This window comes from Podarcis filfolensis (assembly GCF_964270895.1).
Source record: "Podarcis filfolensis genome assembly, chromosome: 16".
Lineage (NCBI taxonomy): Eukaryota > Metazoa > Chordata > Lepidosauria > Squamata > Lacertidae > Podarcis > Podarcis filfolensis.
The window spans coordinates 16,972,490-16,990,061 of NC_139620.1; the positions used below are offsets into that span (position 1 = coordinate 16,972,490).

A 17,572-nucleotide genomic window follows, 5' to 3' on the forward strand; every position below is an offset into this window, starting at 1 on the left:
GTGTGGGATGTCACCCAAACTGTGGCAACACAAAACAGCAACAGATAATTATACCTCCAGGCCTCCCCTCAGGCCTCTCCATGCCCCCACCTTGAGTGCTTTTGCCTGACTAGAATGTGTCATCTGAGTGGGATTGTATTTCTTGCTTGCCTTGCTTGGAGGATGGAGAGAGATCAGGGGAGGGGAGGAGTGTGTGGAAAACTCTGACTTTCACATGACCGAAATGCAGCCTGCCGCAAAGGCCTTATCTGCGCTATGCGTTTAAAGAAGCGTCACTCCACTTTAAACCATCATGGCTTCCACTCCGCAAAGGATCCTGGGAACTATTTGTTACAGGTGCTGAGTGTTCTGAGGGAAAGCCTATTTATTCCCCTCACAGAGCTACAATTTCCAGAGTGGTGAAGCAGCCAATCACTTCCCACAGGGAACTCTGGGCCAAGAGTAGGGGAGTCTCCTATCAACTCTTAGCACCCTTAAGAAGCTACAGTTCCCGTCATCCATTTTGCGGAGCCATGATTGTTTAAAACAGTGTGATGGCACTTGAAATGAATAGCGCAGGGAAGGGGTGAAGTTAAGAAACACATCCACTACTCCACCCATTTTCATCTCAGGCCTCACTCACGGCTGGCATGTGGCCCTTGGAAGATTGCTCTGCAGCCTGTTTTACATGGAAATGTTTTCATTCTTGCTCACCTGTGTGAGCATTTCAAAGGTGAAACGCCATGTCTGCAACCTGTTTTAACATTTTCCTGCCTACAGGGCAGATCTACCAAGATCCCATTCAAGAACAGGGGCTGCTCTTGTAACGATTCAGAGACTGAAATGGTCTCTGTGCACCAAAGAACAGACACAGAAGATCTGACTTTGCCCAATATATCGAGCCAGATTAGGTTGGCACACACCCGAGAAGGCCTGTCACTGCCCGTGACAAGAAGATCCCCGAGTCTAAAGCAACTGTGACAAGATGACAAGCAGGATTAATCTCCGCATCAGCTCAAGTCTCTTGTGGGAACCACCAGAGATCCCCTTTATTCAGGGTGGAAATACCTAAGCAGGGCTCTTGGTACACCACCACACTTCTGCCATTTGTGTAGGACACAGGCAAAGGATGGCCGCATTTTATCTCCTGAGGTACACATGTTCCTTAACAAGAACAATGAAAAAAAAATAGAAACCAGGTTTCTAGCCCCAGAAAAGTTTAAAAAGTCAGGAAGCTGACTGGCTGAACAGAGTTTTCAGTGGCTGAGGATTGGTGCAGTGCTTCGCTTTGCTACTACTACTAGCCTTTATTGACATGTTAAAACAGTAAAATCATACAAAGGCATCCAAATACATTGATAATCCTTAGCATATTGTATCTTCCCATGACTAGCTGATATCTGCAAAAGAGAACTTTGGAAGATGCCCCAAAAGGACATGAAATTGAGCACAACCATTGTAAGAATACCACTTTCGATACTATTTTTTCTTAACACATAAGCAGGACTATTACTTGTGTGTTTCATTATGAGCGGTTAGCATACTGGACCAGAAGAAGACCCACTCGGCTGAAATGTGTTTGGTTTTAGGCAAACAGTAGTCATAAGAACATTAGTTTGTGGATTAGACACTCACGTGGCCAGATTATTGTATTTATTATTATATTAAAGCATTCATATTCATTCCTTTATTCTATGTCATTTAAACATTTTTTACCCACTGTGGTATTAAAAGTTTGTTCACTCATCTCTTTGGAACATTTCAGCGGCAGTACATTTTAATTTCCATCCTTACCCAACTTCTTGTTCTTGTCACAGAACACATTATGCAAAATCCCTAATGGCAGAGTATACAAACCAAAAAGGAATTATGCAGATACATTTTGCATATTTCATGCAGGTCACAGAGTACAGGTTTTCCAGACGTGGAAACAAATTAGCATTCAGGACACACAGTCCTACCCAAAGCCTGGCTGCTGTGATTTTGACAAGTTGGGCAGCACCTAACTACAGACGCATCTGGAACAGCGAGGTGTAAGCAGGGCTTATCCAAGGAAGGCTGGCTGAGCCGTGGCCAAAGCTCACTCACGAGACCAGCTCAGCCACCTCACTTTGTAGTAAAGGTTGTTTTCTGAGCTATTCAGAACAGAGCACAAGTTCTTTAGAACATCAGCTTCCCAGATATGTCTCCAGGGATGTCACAGTGGTAGCGTAGTCCAGTGTAGAGCCAGGGTGGTTATCAAGTGTTGGAGCCAGGAGAGACCAGGGTTCAACTCCCCACTCGGCTATGAAGCTTATTGGGAGACCTTGGGACGGTCACTGCTTCTTAACATACCTCACAGGGTTGCTGAGAGGATAAAATGGGGAGGGAGAACCGCGTATGCCACCTTGAGCTCCGTGGAGAAAAAGGTGGGATATAAATGTGATAAATCAATCAATGGCACCACTCTGCTCTAGGTCAGCCTTCCTAGTGGCCTTGTAGTTTTGGACTAGAGCTCCCATTAGTCTTAGACAGCATGGCCATTTGTGTCCACGACTTTCACCATCAGTTGTAGTCCCGTTTAGGATTACAACTCCCATCAGCCACAGCCATGCCGGCTAGGGCTGACTGAGGTTTCAGCCTAAAACATATGTAGGGCACTAAGTTGCTCTCTTAATGCTAGTAGACTGTTTTTTTCCAGCAAGGTGGAATCCTCCCCCCTTTCCCTTTTGTTGAGGCCCCTGCCTCCAATCTTACACAACTCACACTGTTCTCTTATCGCAGGAAGAAAGGCAAAGGTCCCTTTCCACTTTAATCTCATTAAACCTTTCCACACTTCCCTTTGTTTTTTCAGCTCTTGGAACATTCAGCTTACCACTGCAGAGCAAAGTCAATGATGAGAACAAAAAGAAAGCCTGCTGGATCAGGCCAGTGGCCCATGGAGTCCAGCATCCTGTTCTCCCAGTGGCCCAACCAGATGCCCCAATGGGAAGCCCAAAAGCAGGAGCCGATCACCAGAGCAACACTCTCCCCTCCTGTGGTTTCCAGCAACTGAGATTCAGAAGGGCAGAATGAAGGAGGGCAGAGCATAGCCATCCTGGCTAGTAGCCATTGATAGACCTCTCCTCCATGAATTGGTCTAATCCTCTTCTAGATGCATCCAAGTTGATGGCCAACATTGCCTCCTGCAGGAGAAAGTTCCATAATTTAACTAAGCGCTCCTCAAACTATGTGAACTTGCTTCCCCTCGAAGAGGATATTCTAGACCTGGAAAAAAATGCAGAAAAGGGAAACCAGGATGAGGAGGACTTCCTGCTCTGTTTGGAAGCTCCCTAGAGGATCTGGCCAGCTGCTGGGACAGGGTGCTGAACAACGGTGGGCTTCTAGAAAGGCCCCAGCACGGCCTTCCTTATAACCGAAGCCACCAGGCCGCCTGAATCAGAGCCCTACACCCTCACTTTTTTATTCTCCGCATTAATGCAGAGTTTGGACTGAATAATCTCCACATCTCCTTTCCCAACAAATTTCGGCTAGTTCAACTGCAGCCCTGAATTCTGCCTCCAATGATGGTGCTTCTGCCAATGCTGGTTCCCCGCAGAGCTGCCCGCCCCCTCCGCAACACTTTCCCCAAAGCATGCTTTTGCAGCATGAAAAGAAAATCCAGTTTAGCAAGCATCACGTGCTCCCTTTCAGAGCAGCCTGGCCCCAATAGGAAGGGCTCCGGTCCCTGGCAAGCAGTCAGACAGCAGGACCCAGGAGACAGCTCCTTCCCCCTCTCTGGAAAAATTACACAAATGTCAATTGAAAGCGAGTTTTTCAAAGGAGGTGTGTGTGTGTGTGTGTGTGTGTGTGTGTGTGTGTGTTTGCACAATCATTCTTCTGTAATAATCAAGCATGGAGCTAAGCTGGGGGAGAGCGGGGTGGAATCCAAGCTCTCTTGCATCTGCGGAGGCAGAAAAACACATACAAGCCCAGCAGGGCCACTGACTAAAGTTTTTCAATCTACGACTGGTTGCTGAGTGTCATGGGGGTAGAATGCGAAAACCCCTACTAATATTTATTTCTAAAGAACCATTGGCATCCAAGGCACAAGCAGAAGACAGAGGGGGGCGGTGACATCATCATCATAACTTTATTATTTGAATGCTGCCCATCTGACTGGGTTGCCCAAGCCATCAACCATTAAAAACTTCCCTGAACAGGGCTGCCTTCAGAGGTCTTCTAAAAGTCAAATAGTTGTTTATCTGTTTGACATCTGATGGGAGGGCGTTTCACAGGGTGGGTGCCACCACTGAGAAGGCCCACTGATATACAATAACTTTCAATCATAGAGGAGGAAGGAAGAAAGGGAAGTGGTGCCACAGGTGCACAACCAGGCAAGAATGCAGGCAAAAAGCCAAAGTTTGCAGAAAATCTGGTTTTTAAGAGGGAGGAGGAGAGAGAGAAAAGTGTCATCACGTGAGTGTCCTGGCAGACAGCACTAGGCCTAGAATCCTTATTTAAGAACGACCCTGCTGGATGAGACCAAAGGTTCATGTAGCTGAGCTTTCTCTCTCAAAACAAACACCAGCCAGTTGCCCCAGGCAACTCACGACTGCAGCACAAATCCAGCGGCTGCCCACTAGCCCGAAGTGGGCACTGAGGGACTTTTGGATAAATGCAACCATCCCACAAGGCTACAGCATATATCCCCCGCCAAAACAAGTAATCTGCATCTTAGTTTAACCTACTCCAAGGGATATTCTCTATCTGCTTCCAGGTTCCCAGAGCAAAACATCTCCCGTGCCAGATGCAGCCGGGTGACGTCTCTGCTTGGTTGGCTCCTGGGCAAAGGCCCTTCACTTCTCCCCACGTTCACTCATGCAAACAACAAGATTAGCAGCCAAGAATACACAGAAAATGAACCACTGTGGGCAGGGACAGAGGGAAAAGAGCTGAGATTAAGTCAGTGACTGAGTTATGTCACGGCCAGCAGGCAAGAACTTTTTCTGTTGCCTTTCAGTCAGACACTATGAAAGCACTGGCAGGTAAAATATGATCTCTTCGTCGGTTGCTGCAAGTTATTGGGACACTTTTGTTACACCTGGAGAAAAACATTTGGCAGTTGGAGTGTTGCCATCAAAGAAGGGAAGAGGAATGTGGAAGAACTAGTGGGGTTCCTGGGGGTGAATCGCCTTAAAGAAGCACAGCGCCAGCATCCCACAGAATTGAAGAGTTGGAAGGGACCGCGAGGGTCATCTAGCCCAACCCCCTGCAATGCAGGAATCTTTTGCCCCATGTGAGACTCGAACCCACAACCCTGAGATTAAGAGTCTCATGCTCTACTGACTGAGCTGTCCCAGCTTGGATTATTGCATTTCTGGGACTTACTGAAGAAGGGAAGAAGAGTCCTACTGGAGCAAGCCAGTGTCCCATCTAGTCCAGCATCCTGTTCTCACAAGACCCTGGCCATGCAAAGGCTTAGGAATGACTACACTAGAATGATTATTAATAATCACATCTGCATCAGAATATTATACGAAAAGCTTGCTGGATCAGGCCAGTGTTCTCACTGTGGCCAACCAGATACCCCAATGGGAAATGCAAAAGCAAGACCCAGGCACAAGAGAAACTCTCCCTTCCTGTGACTTCCAGCAACTGGTATTCAGGAGCACTGCTGCCTCTGACTGTTGAGGCAGAGCAGTGCCATCGTGGCTAGTAGCCACTGATAGCCTTCTCCTCCATGAATTTGCCCATGCCTCTTTTAAAGGCATCCAACTTGGCAGCTATCCCTGCCTCCTGCGGAAGCGAGTTGCATGGTTTAAGTACACGCTATGCTGACAAGCGGCCACCCCTCCAAGACCCAGGATGGTGGTGGCCTCCTGTGGCTTCAGACCAAACCCTGTCTCATTACCTCCGCTGGTTTCACCTCCTTCATCAGACACTTCCTGTGTGCTTCCAGGTCTACCTGGACCACTGCAAGCAGGAACAGAGTAAGTTGCCTTATACTGAGTTAGACCATCAGTCCATCTGGCTCAATACTGCCTACACTGACTGGCAGCGGCTCTCCAGGATTTCAGGGACGTAACTCCCCCAGCCCTACCTGGAGACACCAGGGATTGGACCTGGGACCTTGTGCGTGCAAAGCAGATACACCTTCCACTGAGCCACAGCATTCTCCAGAGGAAAAAAGGTAAAAACAGAGGTTCTCATTCAGAACCCACATCATAGATCACACGTTCCTATGTCTTTGTTTTCCTGGAGGCACCGTTTTCTCACAAGCTTTGGCTTGCAAGCCAGGATAGGAAGGAACATCTCTCCAAAAGAAGTATTGCCGTCAGGCTGCTTTTCGTGCACAGACTTGAGAAAAGCCTGGCTGTGCCAGCAGTTGGCTGGGAAATGTTAGTTCCGCTACACTTGGACGTGTTCCTGCTGGAAAGGGGGCTGGGAGGATGTCCCCCGCTAGGACCCTTCCACCCAGGGCCAAAGAGGAGGAGGGTGTCTGACAAAATTTCGGCCAAAGATGCAGGCAAATCAGTAAGAATAACCTCACCGTGAGACCACCCAGTTCTTATAAAACAGGGAAAGCAGGGAGCACCGAAATCTGAACAGAAGCATGTGGCAGCCATGTTAAACTTGATAGTGGCATTGCTTTTTATCAGTGTTTCATCTCACTTGTCCATTTGCCCCTCAAGGTAGTGCACAACAAAATTATAAAAATTAAAAGACCAGAAACTTTGGCCTCTGTCTCTCCAACCTCTTCCTTTCCTGCTGTTTTCAGGAAAAACCTGGGCTAGGTTTTTCCTCCTCCCTCCCAATCCCTTTTCCTTTTGTGTCATGTCTAGCAGGGCACTTCCAGACATTCTGTTTACTGAGCATTTATACTGATCAATCTGCATGGAGATTAGATTACGCTGGGTATCATTCTGACTTATTTGTGGGGAGGTTAGATAGTGCTGCATCAAAGCAAGCATTACTCACCCACTTTGCAATGATTTCCACCCCCATCCCCCGCTTCATCACTTATTGCAAGATGTCTGATCTTTTGTGAAAACAAAGCTCAATCCACTACAACTGCAGAACCTGAGTGTGCCAGTGTGTAATTGAAGCCCACCTAAAAATAGTGACAATGGAAGCCCCCTTAGATAGCTTCAGGGCAGAGACTGTCTTCTCATTGTCAGCCACTCTGGGAGCCTTATTTGGCTGTTGAGTAGGATAAAAATGCCAAAAAGAACAATAATAATGGGGAAAAAAACCTTCAAGGATTGTTGTTTTAAGTGCACAAATTTAAAACAACAAAAATGTTCAGCCCTCAGGTATGCACACAGGCTCATCTTCAACAGGCCTGCCTGCACGAACTGCAAATCACAGGTGCACACATGCTCCTTCTATCCACATTTCATGGGCTGGCCAATCACTTAACATCCTCACTGCCTTTGCAGGCCAAATGGGACCAAGCCCCTCCTTGTCCACCAACATATGACAGTCCTCTCCCCACTTGGGAATCCCTGCAAATGGAATTCAGATGCACACTGTCTCCAACACTGGAAGCAAAACATAGCCATCGTGGCTAGTAGCAAGTAGCTGCCCTAACCTCCATGAATTTGTCTAAAGAACTATTTTAAAAATTTGGTTGCTGGTTACTCAATTGCTCTGGAAACAAAACCAACTCAACAATAAGGGAAACTGGGAGTTTCTGTGTGCAAAGCATTTGCTCTCCCACTGAGCGAAGGACCCTCAAAATGTGCAGGTGGGCAGAAAAGATCGAGAGAAAGAAAATCAGCATTAGGGTTAGAGAAAAGCTTCTATCTAAAAAAACAGGAGAGCCTCTGCCAGTCAGTGTGGAGTAGACCAGCGTTTCTCAACCTTAGGTTCCCAGATGTTGGACTACAACTCTCACCATCCCTCACCACTAGTCCTGATAGCTAGGGATGATGGGAGTTGTAGTCCAACAACTTCTGAGGACCTAAGGTTGAGAAAGGCTGGTCTGCTGAGATCAATGGTAAGATGATAGAGTTTTATTGTAACATATATTACATGACTATATATTTGCTAGGACAAATGTTAGGTTATGTTGATGTTTGTGTTTTCTACAATTTTGAAAAAGTCCTTCCTATGTCTCAATTTAGGAATCTAAAATAAATTACAGAAAACTTTATTAGTGGAGGGCTACACCCTACTCCACCGCCCTGCTCTCAGGCTATGCCCCCCCTTTTTTAGTGTTTTTGTCTGCCTAAAAAGTGAACTTGAACTGTGATGGTGTCTCTTGCTTGCCTGAAGTGAAGATGGAGAGGTAAGCATCTGCAAAACCTGAGGAGAGATCCACACCTACTGCTCCACTCACTTTTGCCCTGGCCCCAGTCACCACTGGCATGAGGGCACCAGAAGGCTGCGCCTCACAGAATGCAACCCTGGGACAGAATAAAGGTTTCCCACTTTCTGAGCCAGATGGAACAATGGTCGGAGCCAGGATTTCCTTTGCCTCTGAATACCAGCGGCTGGAGAACAGAAATGGAGGAGAGGTTGTTGTCCATGTGCACTGCTCAGAGGGGCTTTTCACGGGGGCGTGGGGTGGAGATCATGGGGCTGGCCGCAGTTCTAGATAGGCCTCTGGTCTCATCCTGCCGCAGCCAAGCTCTCCTGATGTCCTTATAACAGGTCAGTGGGAAACAGAAGCAAGTTATGTCTTGGTTTTGTGGGAGAAATCAATTAATCACTCAGCTGGGAAGGAAGAACAGGAAGGGAAGAAGGCTGGTGGGGGAGGGTTCACGTCGGGTGGGAAGCAAAAGGGGCATCAAGCCTGGGGACTGAGAGGCAGGTTCCCGAGCGGGGGAATTAAACGCCCAACTTGGGTCAAAAAGGACCCTCCAAGGGAAGAAACGAAAGGAAGGAGGAGGAAGCAAACTGAGCAAAACAAGGAGAAAGACCCTATGAAGGAATGCTGCGGTGGGGGAGGGGAGGGCCCAATGCAGTGGAAGGGAGAGCGCCAGTGACATCACGGGAGTCGGCCGTGACGTCAGGGAGACGCGGCTGTCACGTGCCTCCCAGCCAGCCTCCGCCGTTGCCTTCATCGCCGCCTACCGTCGGTACTCACCGCCACCAGCTCTGCTCGCCGCCGCCGCGCTGCCTTCCCCGCTCGCTGCTTCTCGCCTCCTTGCCAGGCGCCGCCTGGCTCCGCTTCCTCACCGGGCCAGCCGCAACCCCGCCCATCTCGCTTGCGATTGGCCGCCTAGGTCGCTCTCTGGCCTCCCATTGCCTGCCGCCGGAGACGCCTCTGTGGCCCTCCCAGAGACGGCCCCGCCCACTGTTTGACTCCCGCCTCCCTCCTGTCACTCACGCGCAGTTTCAAGCCTGGCGCCTTCGCGCCGCGTGCCACGCCTACCCGGCCTCTGCGCGCCTCCTCATTGGCTGTCGTCCCGTCCGCCTCCTCGCGTTGCTCCTACTGGCTCTACGCCACGCCACTCTCCTCCGCAAAGCGTCCCTCCGAGCATACTGCCCGCCCCGTTGATCCGAGACTTTCCATTGGTTGCGTCTCCGCCCTCTCGCCGCCACCTGGAGGCTCTTTCTCCTCCTATTGCTGGAATGCACACGCAGATTGACGAAAGAGGATGAGCCTGAGCTGTGGTCGCTGATTGGCTGCCAGAGCTGAGGGAGGCGGAGCATAGTCCTCCCAGGGTTATAGCGAAGAGTGGAGGCACGTGATACTAGTCGTGGCAGGTGCTGCACGTGGAATGCTCGAGGTTTTATTTATTTCATAAAATGAGATATACGTTCTGCGGCCTGTTAAAAAAAAGTATTTTACAAAAAGAACGATTAAATTTTCAGCAAAAACATTTTAAATACTGATTTAAAACCTAAAAAAATTAAAATTAGCAATAAACTGACATCTCAACATTCTATAATAGCTATTAATAACCCTAATCATTGTTATTCATTTGCAATGCTGCTATTACATTTTTTAAAATTAGGAATTAGAGGAAGCTAAGCAAAAAGCTGAAACTGGGAGGTTTGGGCTTGTTCTTAGCTCTGGAAGCACCATTTGTTTTGTGAATTAACCCCATTCCCACCCCTGCAACTCTTGCTAGGGCCAAGTAGGGTAAAAGCCTCCTTCATTTATTTTAATATGTGGGTAGGGTGTGATAGGTTTGTATATCTGGAAGAGAGGAGAAGATCTGAAATGGTACTTCAAGGGAGCTGGAAAACAGGAAACATGTAAAGCACAGTCAGGCACTGTCGCAGTGGCAGAAGGCAGCCAGCAGAAGGCCAGAAAGCTTTGTGATTAACATTTTTCTCCCTCTTGACACCAGAATTCTAGGACTGAGCTGGTCACAATGACCACACACACTTCCTGCCATCGCCTCTCTCATCAATTCCTTGTGACTTTGACTCAAGTCAAGCGGGAACGTTTCCTTCCTCTGTCCCTCCCTCCTGGCTCAAAGTGTTGCTACCCCATCCAGCTGATGCGTTGTGGACAGGAAAAGCAGCAGAACTTGCTGCTGTGTCCACCTTGGGCCAGACCTCAGCTATTCTTCCTGGTCTGCTTACTGGTTAAGGAGAAGCCATTTGAGGGTACAAAGCCCTAGTTTGTTTGCTCAGAGGCCATTCTTCTCCATGTGAAGATGTTTGTGTGAGGGGGGAGTCTTTTGATCCTGTAGGTAACAGAGGGCCATTTTATTAAGATACGCACTAAAAAGTTTGATATTTTACCAGGAGCGCCTGGTCAGAGAGTTGCATTATTATTATTTTAAAAAAATATATTACATGTATAATAAAAAGTACAAACAACAAAGACAGGAACATAAGAGCTCTGCTGGATTAGGCCAAGGGCCCATCTAGTCCGGCATCTTGTTCTCACAGCAGTAACAAGAGACCTGTGGAAAACCAGCAAGTGCAAGAAAGCTCCACTCTGCTCTGGTTTCCAGAGGCATTCCTACCTTTGGGCATGGAGTGAGAACATAGCCCATGTGGCTAGTAGTCATCGATGGCCTTTATCTCTTTTAAAGCCATTCATGGTGGCCATCCTTGCGTCCTGTGGCAGTGAGTTCCATAGTTTAACTATGTGCTACCCTTTTTTTCCTCTGCCCTGAATCTTCCAACATTCTTCACTGGATGTCCACAGGTTCTAGTGATAGGAGGGAGGGAGAAAGATAAAATTTTGCTGATCCACTTTCTCCATACCAGACCTAATTTCACGAGCCAGCATGTCACCTCTTTGCTCTTTGCCCTGTGGTTTGTATCATCACAGGCCCATGCTGACCTTTGCACCCACACAGATATCACTGAGGAGTGGGGCGTTTTGTTCTCATTTTCTTGCTGTTGGGGGTGGGTGGGTCTGGAACCAGATAAGAGAGCTTGCACAGAAAGTCCAAAGTGATGGGTTCGGGTTAGCAGCGGGGAGCTCCTCCTCTCCCTCACCCGAGGGTGAATCAGCCCGCAAAAGAGGAAGGAAAAAGCACACGCTCAGCAGACCAGCTTGCAACAGAACATCAGCTGTACCAGATTGGCAGCGCCGGCTCCAGAAGTCACACCCAGTCATGACCAACAGCAAGACATTCCGGAGGGCCTGCTCCTTGCGCGGGTCCAAGTCCCCCAGCCTCCTGGATCCTTCCTCTGGGAGCTCATGGGACCACCTGGAGGAGGCAGATCCCGCCAGGCGGTCTGGAGGCACTGCTCTCGGGGGGCACGGCCTGGTCCCCAAGAACAAGGAAGAGGCCCAGCCGAAACCTGCCTGGAGCTGGGGGAGGAGAGCCACGAGTCTGAGGGTGCGGAAGGCCAGGGGAGAGGAGGCCATGACGATGGGAGAAGCGGCCCACTCCCTTGGCCCTGGCGACGGGCAGATGCTCATTGGGGAGGCCCACGGCAAAGCAGGCGGCAGGATGAAGAAACGTAAAGAGGTGAGAAAGTGTGAGAAGGCGGCCTGGTACCATGGTCAGGTGGAAGCCCCATGAAAGGTGTCTTGCGCTTGGCCCTCAGAAATTTTGAGCCTGCACCGAGGAGGAGTCTGTTCCATTGGTTAGGGCAGAGGGCAAGGATTCAAAGGCCACATTCACACCCTACATTTAAAGCACCATGGTGCTGCTTTAAACCCTGAAGCTATGGTTTGTTAAGGGTGCTGAGAGCATAGGAGCTAACTCCTAGGGGCCAAGGGATCTTTAGAGGGGCATAAAATATTTGAGGGGGTCACTCCCACCCCAGTTGATTGCCGTTGCCATTCAAATGGTGTGCGTTCACTGTGTCATTTGACTGATTATGCAGGGTGGGGCCTACCTCTTTTATGAAGATCACCTGCTCTGAGACACCACAGCTAATTCTCCCCTGGCCTCGCTGGCCCAAGTAGGACCAATTCAACCAGCTAGCCCTGGGGATTATTTAATACTTATTTCCCCTAAATTGATTTTTGACTTGAATTTTATTGTTATTCATGTTTTTATACTGTATTTTATGCTGTTTTTATAATTAAGTGTTTTAAATTTGTTGCTAGCTGCCCTGAGCCCGGTTTTTGAATCGGGAAGGGCGGGGTATAAATAAAAAATTATTATTGTTGTTGTTGTTGTTGTTGTTGTTGTTGTTGTTGTTATTATTACCCATCCCCCTAATATTCAAGTTGGCTGAGTCATTAAAAAAGGTAAAGGGACCCCTGACCATTAGGTCCAGTCGTGACCGACTCTGGGGTTCATCTCGCTTTATTGGCCAAGGGAGCCGGCGTACAGCTTCCGGGTCATGTGGCCAGCATGACTAAGCCGCTTCTGGCAAACCAGAGCAGCGCACAGAAACGCCGTTTACCTTCCCGCCGGAGTGGTAACTATTTATCTACTTGCACTTTGACGTTCTTTCGAACTGCTAGGTTGGCAGGAGCAGGGACCGAGGAGCGGGAGCTCCCCCCGTCGTGGGGATTCGAACCGCCAACCTTCTGATCAGCAAGTCCTAGGCTCTGTGGTTTAACCCACAGCACCACCGGCATCCGGAGACCCCTATTCCCCTCAATTCACGGGGACCTCTGGGAATTGTAGCTCTGTGAGGGGAAGAGGGGGTCCCCTAACAACTCGCTGCACCATCAGCCAACTACAGCTCCCAGGATATATATTTTTGGGCAGGGAGGGTTTGGAATCAATGACTGTTTAAAGTGCTTTTAATGGATGGTGTGAATGTGGCCTTAAAGCATTTAGCATTGCCAGCTAACGGTAAACCAAGCATAGCAGCCCTTGTGCCTAGGCCAGCAGCTTGATGTGCAGAAATCCATCAGGGGAAGCTTTCCGTGGCATGGGGTGAAACCTGTGCCGCACATTCCACCAGACTCTGTGCTGCTTTTGCATGCAAGGGACCAGGGCCCACATAGCTAACGGAGCTTTTTTCATCTTCCGGACTGGCCCACTAGAGGGCACTGCGCAAAAAGAAACCTGGGAACTCTTCTTGAGCTGCCTGCCTAGGAGAGTCAAGGTTGTATGAATACTATAGTTTTAAATAACTTTGAAAACCCTACCTTCTCTCAAAGAATTCTGGGCCCTGTAGTTCTACCCCTCACAGAATTGCTGGAAACGCTTAAGGAACTACAGCGCCCATAATTCTTTGAGTGAAAGAATGTGTTTTGAACGTGGTTTAAAGGCATAGTGTGTAAACAGCCTGAAAAGCACAGATTCCAAGAGGCGTTGCTCTCCTCCTGTGCCTCCTCTTTGTCCCTGGGAAAACCCACTCCGTACCACTGAAACAGAGCAAATGGCAGTCCACAGAAAAACCAATTGACATTTGTTCTGTTTCAGTGGTAAACAGTGGGTTTTCCAGCTGAAATGTGGCATGACAAATGGAAGTCTGGGCGAATCCTAACACAGTCTGGTGTTTGAAAGCTTCAGGCTTTTAACATCTCTTATTTCTGAGGGTTCTGGTGCATCAAGGCACAAGCCAAGAGCCTCACCTGGGCAGTGATTTTGCCAAACCACTCTGGGAACAGGGTGAATGTGGTTATGAATATTTTTTTATTTATTTAAGAACCATTTTCCAGAAAGATGTTGCTGTCTTCCTCCGGGAGCCACTGTCCACCCTGAACAAGCTAATTCCAGCAGAGCAAGATATAGGAACGGGGCCTGTCTATTCATCCATCTAGCTTGCTATTGCCCACTCTGGCTGGCAACAGCAGCTCTCCATGGTTTCAGGCAGCGGACATCCCTAGCACTACCTGGAGACACCATTAGGGATTGAACTCAGGACCTTCTGCATCCCAGGGCGATGCTGAGCTGCAGCCCCTCCTCTTCCAGAGAAAGGCCTCTTAACTGAGCTGAAGAACTTGGCTCTGAAAAGTGCTTCCCAGGAATTGGGAGTGTAGGGCTGGGCGATATCGGAATATATGACCAGCTAAGCACCGCGAAAAGATCATGAAACCGATATGATTTGGACTTCAAACCTGTTTCGGACAATAACATTGCCCAGCCCTATGGGAGGGAGGGAAATCTCAATCAGACACAAGATTGACACATGAAGTCCACATATCTATCATCAGTAGCTCTTTTAGGGCCAGCAGAGTGCAGAAAAAACACCCCACGGTGGTTAACAACACTACTTCCTGCAGGCAAGAGGTTGTCTTTTCAGACACGTAACACACCCACACGCGCTGGAGCAATGTGGGGCGCTGTGTGGGGATTCCCTTGCATTTGATCCAGAAGCTGCAGTTGGTGCAGAATGCTGCAGCACAATTGCTGACCAGAGTGAGACCCGGCCAGCATGTAATACCTGGGATCAGAGACCTGCACTGATTGCCGATGTGCTACCAGGTGCAGCTATTTGTATATAAAGCCCTTAAGAACTTGGGACCAGTTTCTCTCAGATTGTCATGTCCCATATGCACCCACTCGGCTGCTTCAACAGGCGGAACCGGCACTGTTGCAGGCGTTACATAATACTCGTCCAGCGTTTTTAAGGAATTTATCCTTTAGTGTAGCAGCACCCAGTCATTGGAACTCACTGACTATTGACATCAGGCAGGGGCCTTCTCTGTATCCTGTTTGGCGCCTGATAGAAACATTTTAGCAGCATGGCTGGGGAAACCCACCGGATGGACAGGGTATAAATAATAAATTGTTGTTGTTTTGTTTTTGTGTAGTCTAGCCTGCCCAGATACATAGAATGCTGACATGTGGTTTTAGCTTTCCTTTGATTTTAACTATTTTCTTAATGTTTTATACAGCTTGCTTTTTATTGACGATTGCATTATTTTATTTTTTTAATTATTTTGTGTCATCGTCCCCCTTGCAATAGAGAGGTATAGAAATCTTATGAAATGAATAAACTACAAGGTGACTGTAAAACAGGGCCTTTTTTCTTTTTGGCATAGCTTTTTCTTCTTGGCCAGACTTTGTAAGGAAGCAGCTGGGCCTCCCCACAAGCCGCCTCCTATCTGGCTGCCCAATGGAGGGCTAGATAACATATCCAGATTTGAAGACCTCCAGACCCTCTAACGCTCCTTCTTTGCTCCCTGCCCCTCTGCAGCAGGTAAATCGTGCTCTCCGGGAAAGCTGGGAGACCTTCTTGACCAACGTGTACAGCTTAACATTGAGCCGCCCGACCAGCAGACCCACCACTGATGAAGCCCAGGCAGTGGGGACACCGTGAAGGAAAAGACTCCCCTAAACTAAGCATGGACTCAGGGAAGGATGCTGAACTGACTCAGGCGGCACCAGGGCTTCTCCCTCTTGGACCCTTTTGGCTGTAACCTCCGTGGGTTGCTGGCAGTGTGGCAGGTGCCTTGGAAGGACTTCTTCGCCAGACCTGGGCATTATTCCTGGGCTTCTCTACTGGACTCCTTATTCAGCATTCATTTAGCTGTGATTCCTGAAGGGGGGTTGGACTAGATTAACTTTGAGGGCTTTAGCTGCTAGTGGAAAGGTGTTATCCAGACAGGATGTCTCTGCTACTGGACAGCAGGTCTACCCATTAAGAAACAACAGAAGGGTGGACATGGTATCCGATTTTTTCAGAGGCCAGATCTACCCAACTCAGTAGACACAGTGCCCAGGCCTCACTGCCACCCACTCTCCAGATAAATCAGAAATACAGTGGTACCTCGGGTTACAGACGCTTCAGGTTACAGACTCCGCTAACCCAGAAATAGTACCTCGGGTTAAGAACTTTGCTTCAGGATGAGAACAGAAATTGTGCTCCAGCGGCACAGTGGCAGGAGGAGGCCCCATTAGCTAAAGTGGTGCTTCAGGTTAAGAACAGTTTCAGGTTAAGAACGGACCTCCAGAACAAATTAAGTTCTTAACCCAAGGTACCACTGTAGTGAAAACCTGTTCTCTGATGTATATACATACCTTTCCACTCCCTGAAAAATTCTTAGGGACCTCCCTTCTCCCCACCCTCCAGAGAATCCCACAATTGTCCTCCTCTCTAGTTTTCTGGCCACTTTCCCCCCTGACACTCCTTGGCACAGGAACATGCCTGGCAGCTGCCCATCAGACATCTCAAACCAGTTGCCTCCTCTCCTGGCTTGGATTCTCCACCTGCCATGTCTTGCATCGCGTTAGCTAATTCAGGTAGATAGCAAATACCTTTGCCTCCTGGGGGGTGAAGGGTTTATGGAAGGAGACACACAACGGGATATGAACACACCTTGTGGTGACCCAAAGTGTTGCTGAAAGCCAATAAACCCAGACCCCATCTCTGCTTGATCTCTTGTGAAACGTTCCTCCTTTTTAGGCCTCGGGTGTGTTCTTGCGGAAAGGTGGGATGTATAATTGTAATTGATAATAAGCTCAACCGCATCCCGAATTGACTACTGCAATGTATTGTATGAGGGACTGCCCATGAAGACTATGTCTTTGAAACTTCCGCCTCTTCAGAATTCAGCAGCCAGTGACTCTGGCATAAGGTGGGGAGTTGTAAGCTCCCTATAACTGGCGCCAGCCAACCATCTGGTTGCAGCACTCTGAACCAACCAACAGTTTGCAAGACCTCCTCAGAGGTAGCCCCACATAGAGCATGTTGCAGGAATCTCAACAAGGTCCCTAAGTAAGGTCTGTATCACCATGGCTACATCTGACACCCCAGGAACAGCTTAACACATGTAAGCATTCTAGGCATCTGGGTAAAGCTTGTCTAAACAAAAATGTGTTTAGCAGGCATAGAACAAAGTACAGTGGAGGCCCCTGCCTGATCTCAACAGGCAAGGAGTTGCAAATGGTGAGTGCTGCCACACTAGAAGATCGAGTTCTTGGGTTCAGTTTGTCCCATCTCCAAATTGGCATGAATTTTCCTGGGTCGTTCATCTAAGTTAGGCATCTATTTACATAATTTGGCCTAATATGTGCAATTTCCCAAGCCATTTTGACTAACAGGATGCACGTTATTTTCAGTCTTCCCCCATGCATTTTTCTGGGCATAGCCCCCTAAGATGCACTTTTGGCGGCAGTGTGTGGAGAACTGCAACACAAAATGCAGAGGGCAGCTGCATTTTAGTTCTCGTATTGATTTTGGAACTGCAAAGGGTTCACATTGATGTGTGGTCGGTTTGCAACGAGATGCAAACCCAACTCATTCCCCAATCCTTCAGTGCATGTCATGTCGGGTGGGGGTGGGGAACCGCCGGATACGGGACGCTCTGTTGCTTGGAGGAAAAAGGAAGACGCCAGTCACCTAAGTGTCCCCT

At 48.5% G+C, this 17,572-nt stretch overlaps 2 protein-coding genes across 12 annotated transcripts in view; one reads left to right on the forward strand and one right to left on the reverse strand.

The window, feature by feature from the left end:
- The window catches only part of PC (pyruvate carboxylase), a 269,742-nt gene extending 260,287 nt beyond the window's left edge, over positions 1 to 9,455 (reverse strand). For 2 of the 10 annotated variants that reach the window (XM_083589362.1, XM_083589352.1), the window contains exon 1: positions 91 to 328. The gene's annotated coding sequence lies outside the window, so the exon portion shown is untranslated. Of the gene's footprint in view, positions 1 to 90; positions 329 to 1,836; positions 2,367 to 5,851; positions 5,922 to 9,018; positions 9,161 to 9,319 lie in introns of those variants that run through there. The other 8 variants (XM_083589358.1, XM_083589350.1, XM_083589351.1 and 5 more) reach the window with 8 other exon arrangements.
- A 1,799-nt stretch (positions 9,456 to 11,254) lies between these two features.
- LOC310751616 (uncharacterized protein) lies at positions 11,255 to 16,593 on the forward strand. Of its 2 annotated transcripts, XR_014542633.1 has the most exons (3): positions 11,255 to 11,831; positions 15,415 to 16,008; positions 16,064 to 16,324. XR_014542633.1 is itself a non-coding variant. In XM_083590926.1 (2 exons), the coding sequence occupies exons 1-2, from the start codon at positions 11,472 to 11,474 to the stop codon at positions 15,535 to 15,537; spliced, it is 483 nt and encodes a 160-aa protein (XP_083447052.1). In that variant the 5' UTR covers positions 11,255 to 11,471; the 3' UTR covers positions 15,538 to 16,593. The 2 variants fall into 2 exon arrangements, 1 of the variants encoding a protein (XP_083447052.1); XM_083590926.1 differs by having other exon boundaries at positions 15,415 to 16,593.
- Positions 16,594 to 17,572: the final 979 nt, after the last annotated feature.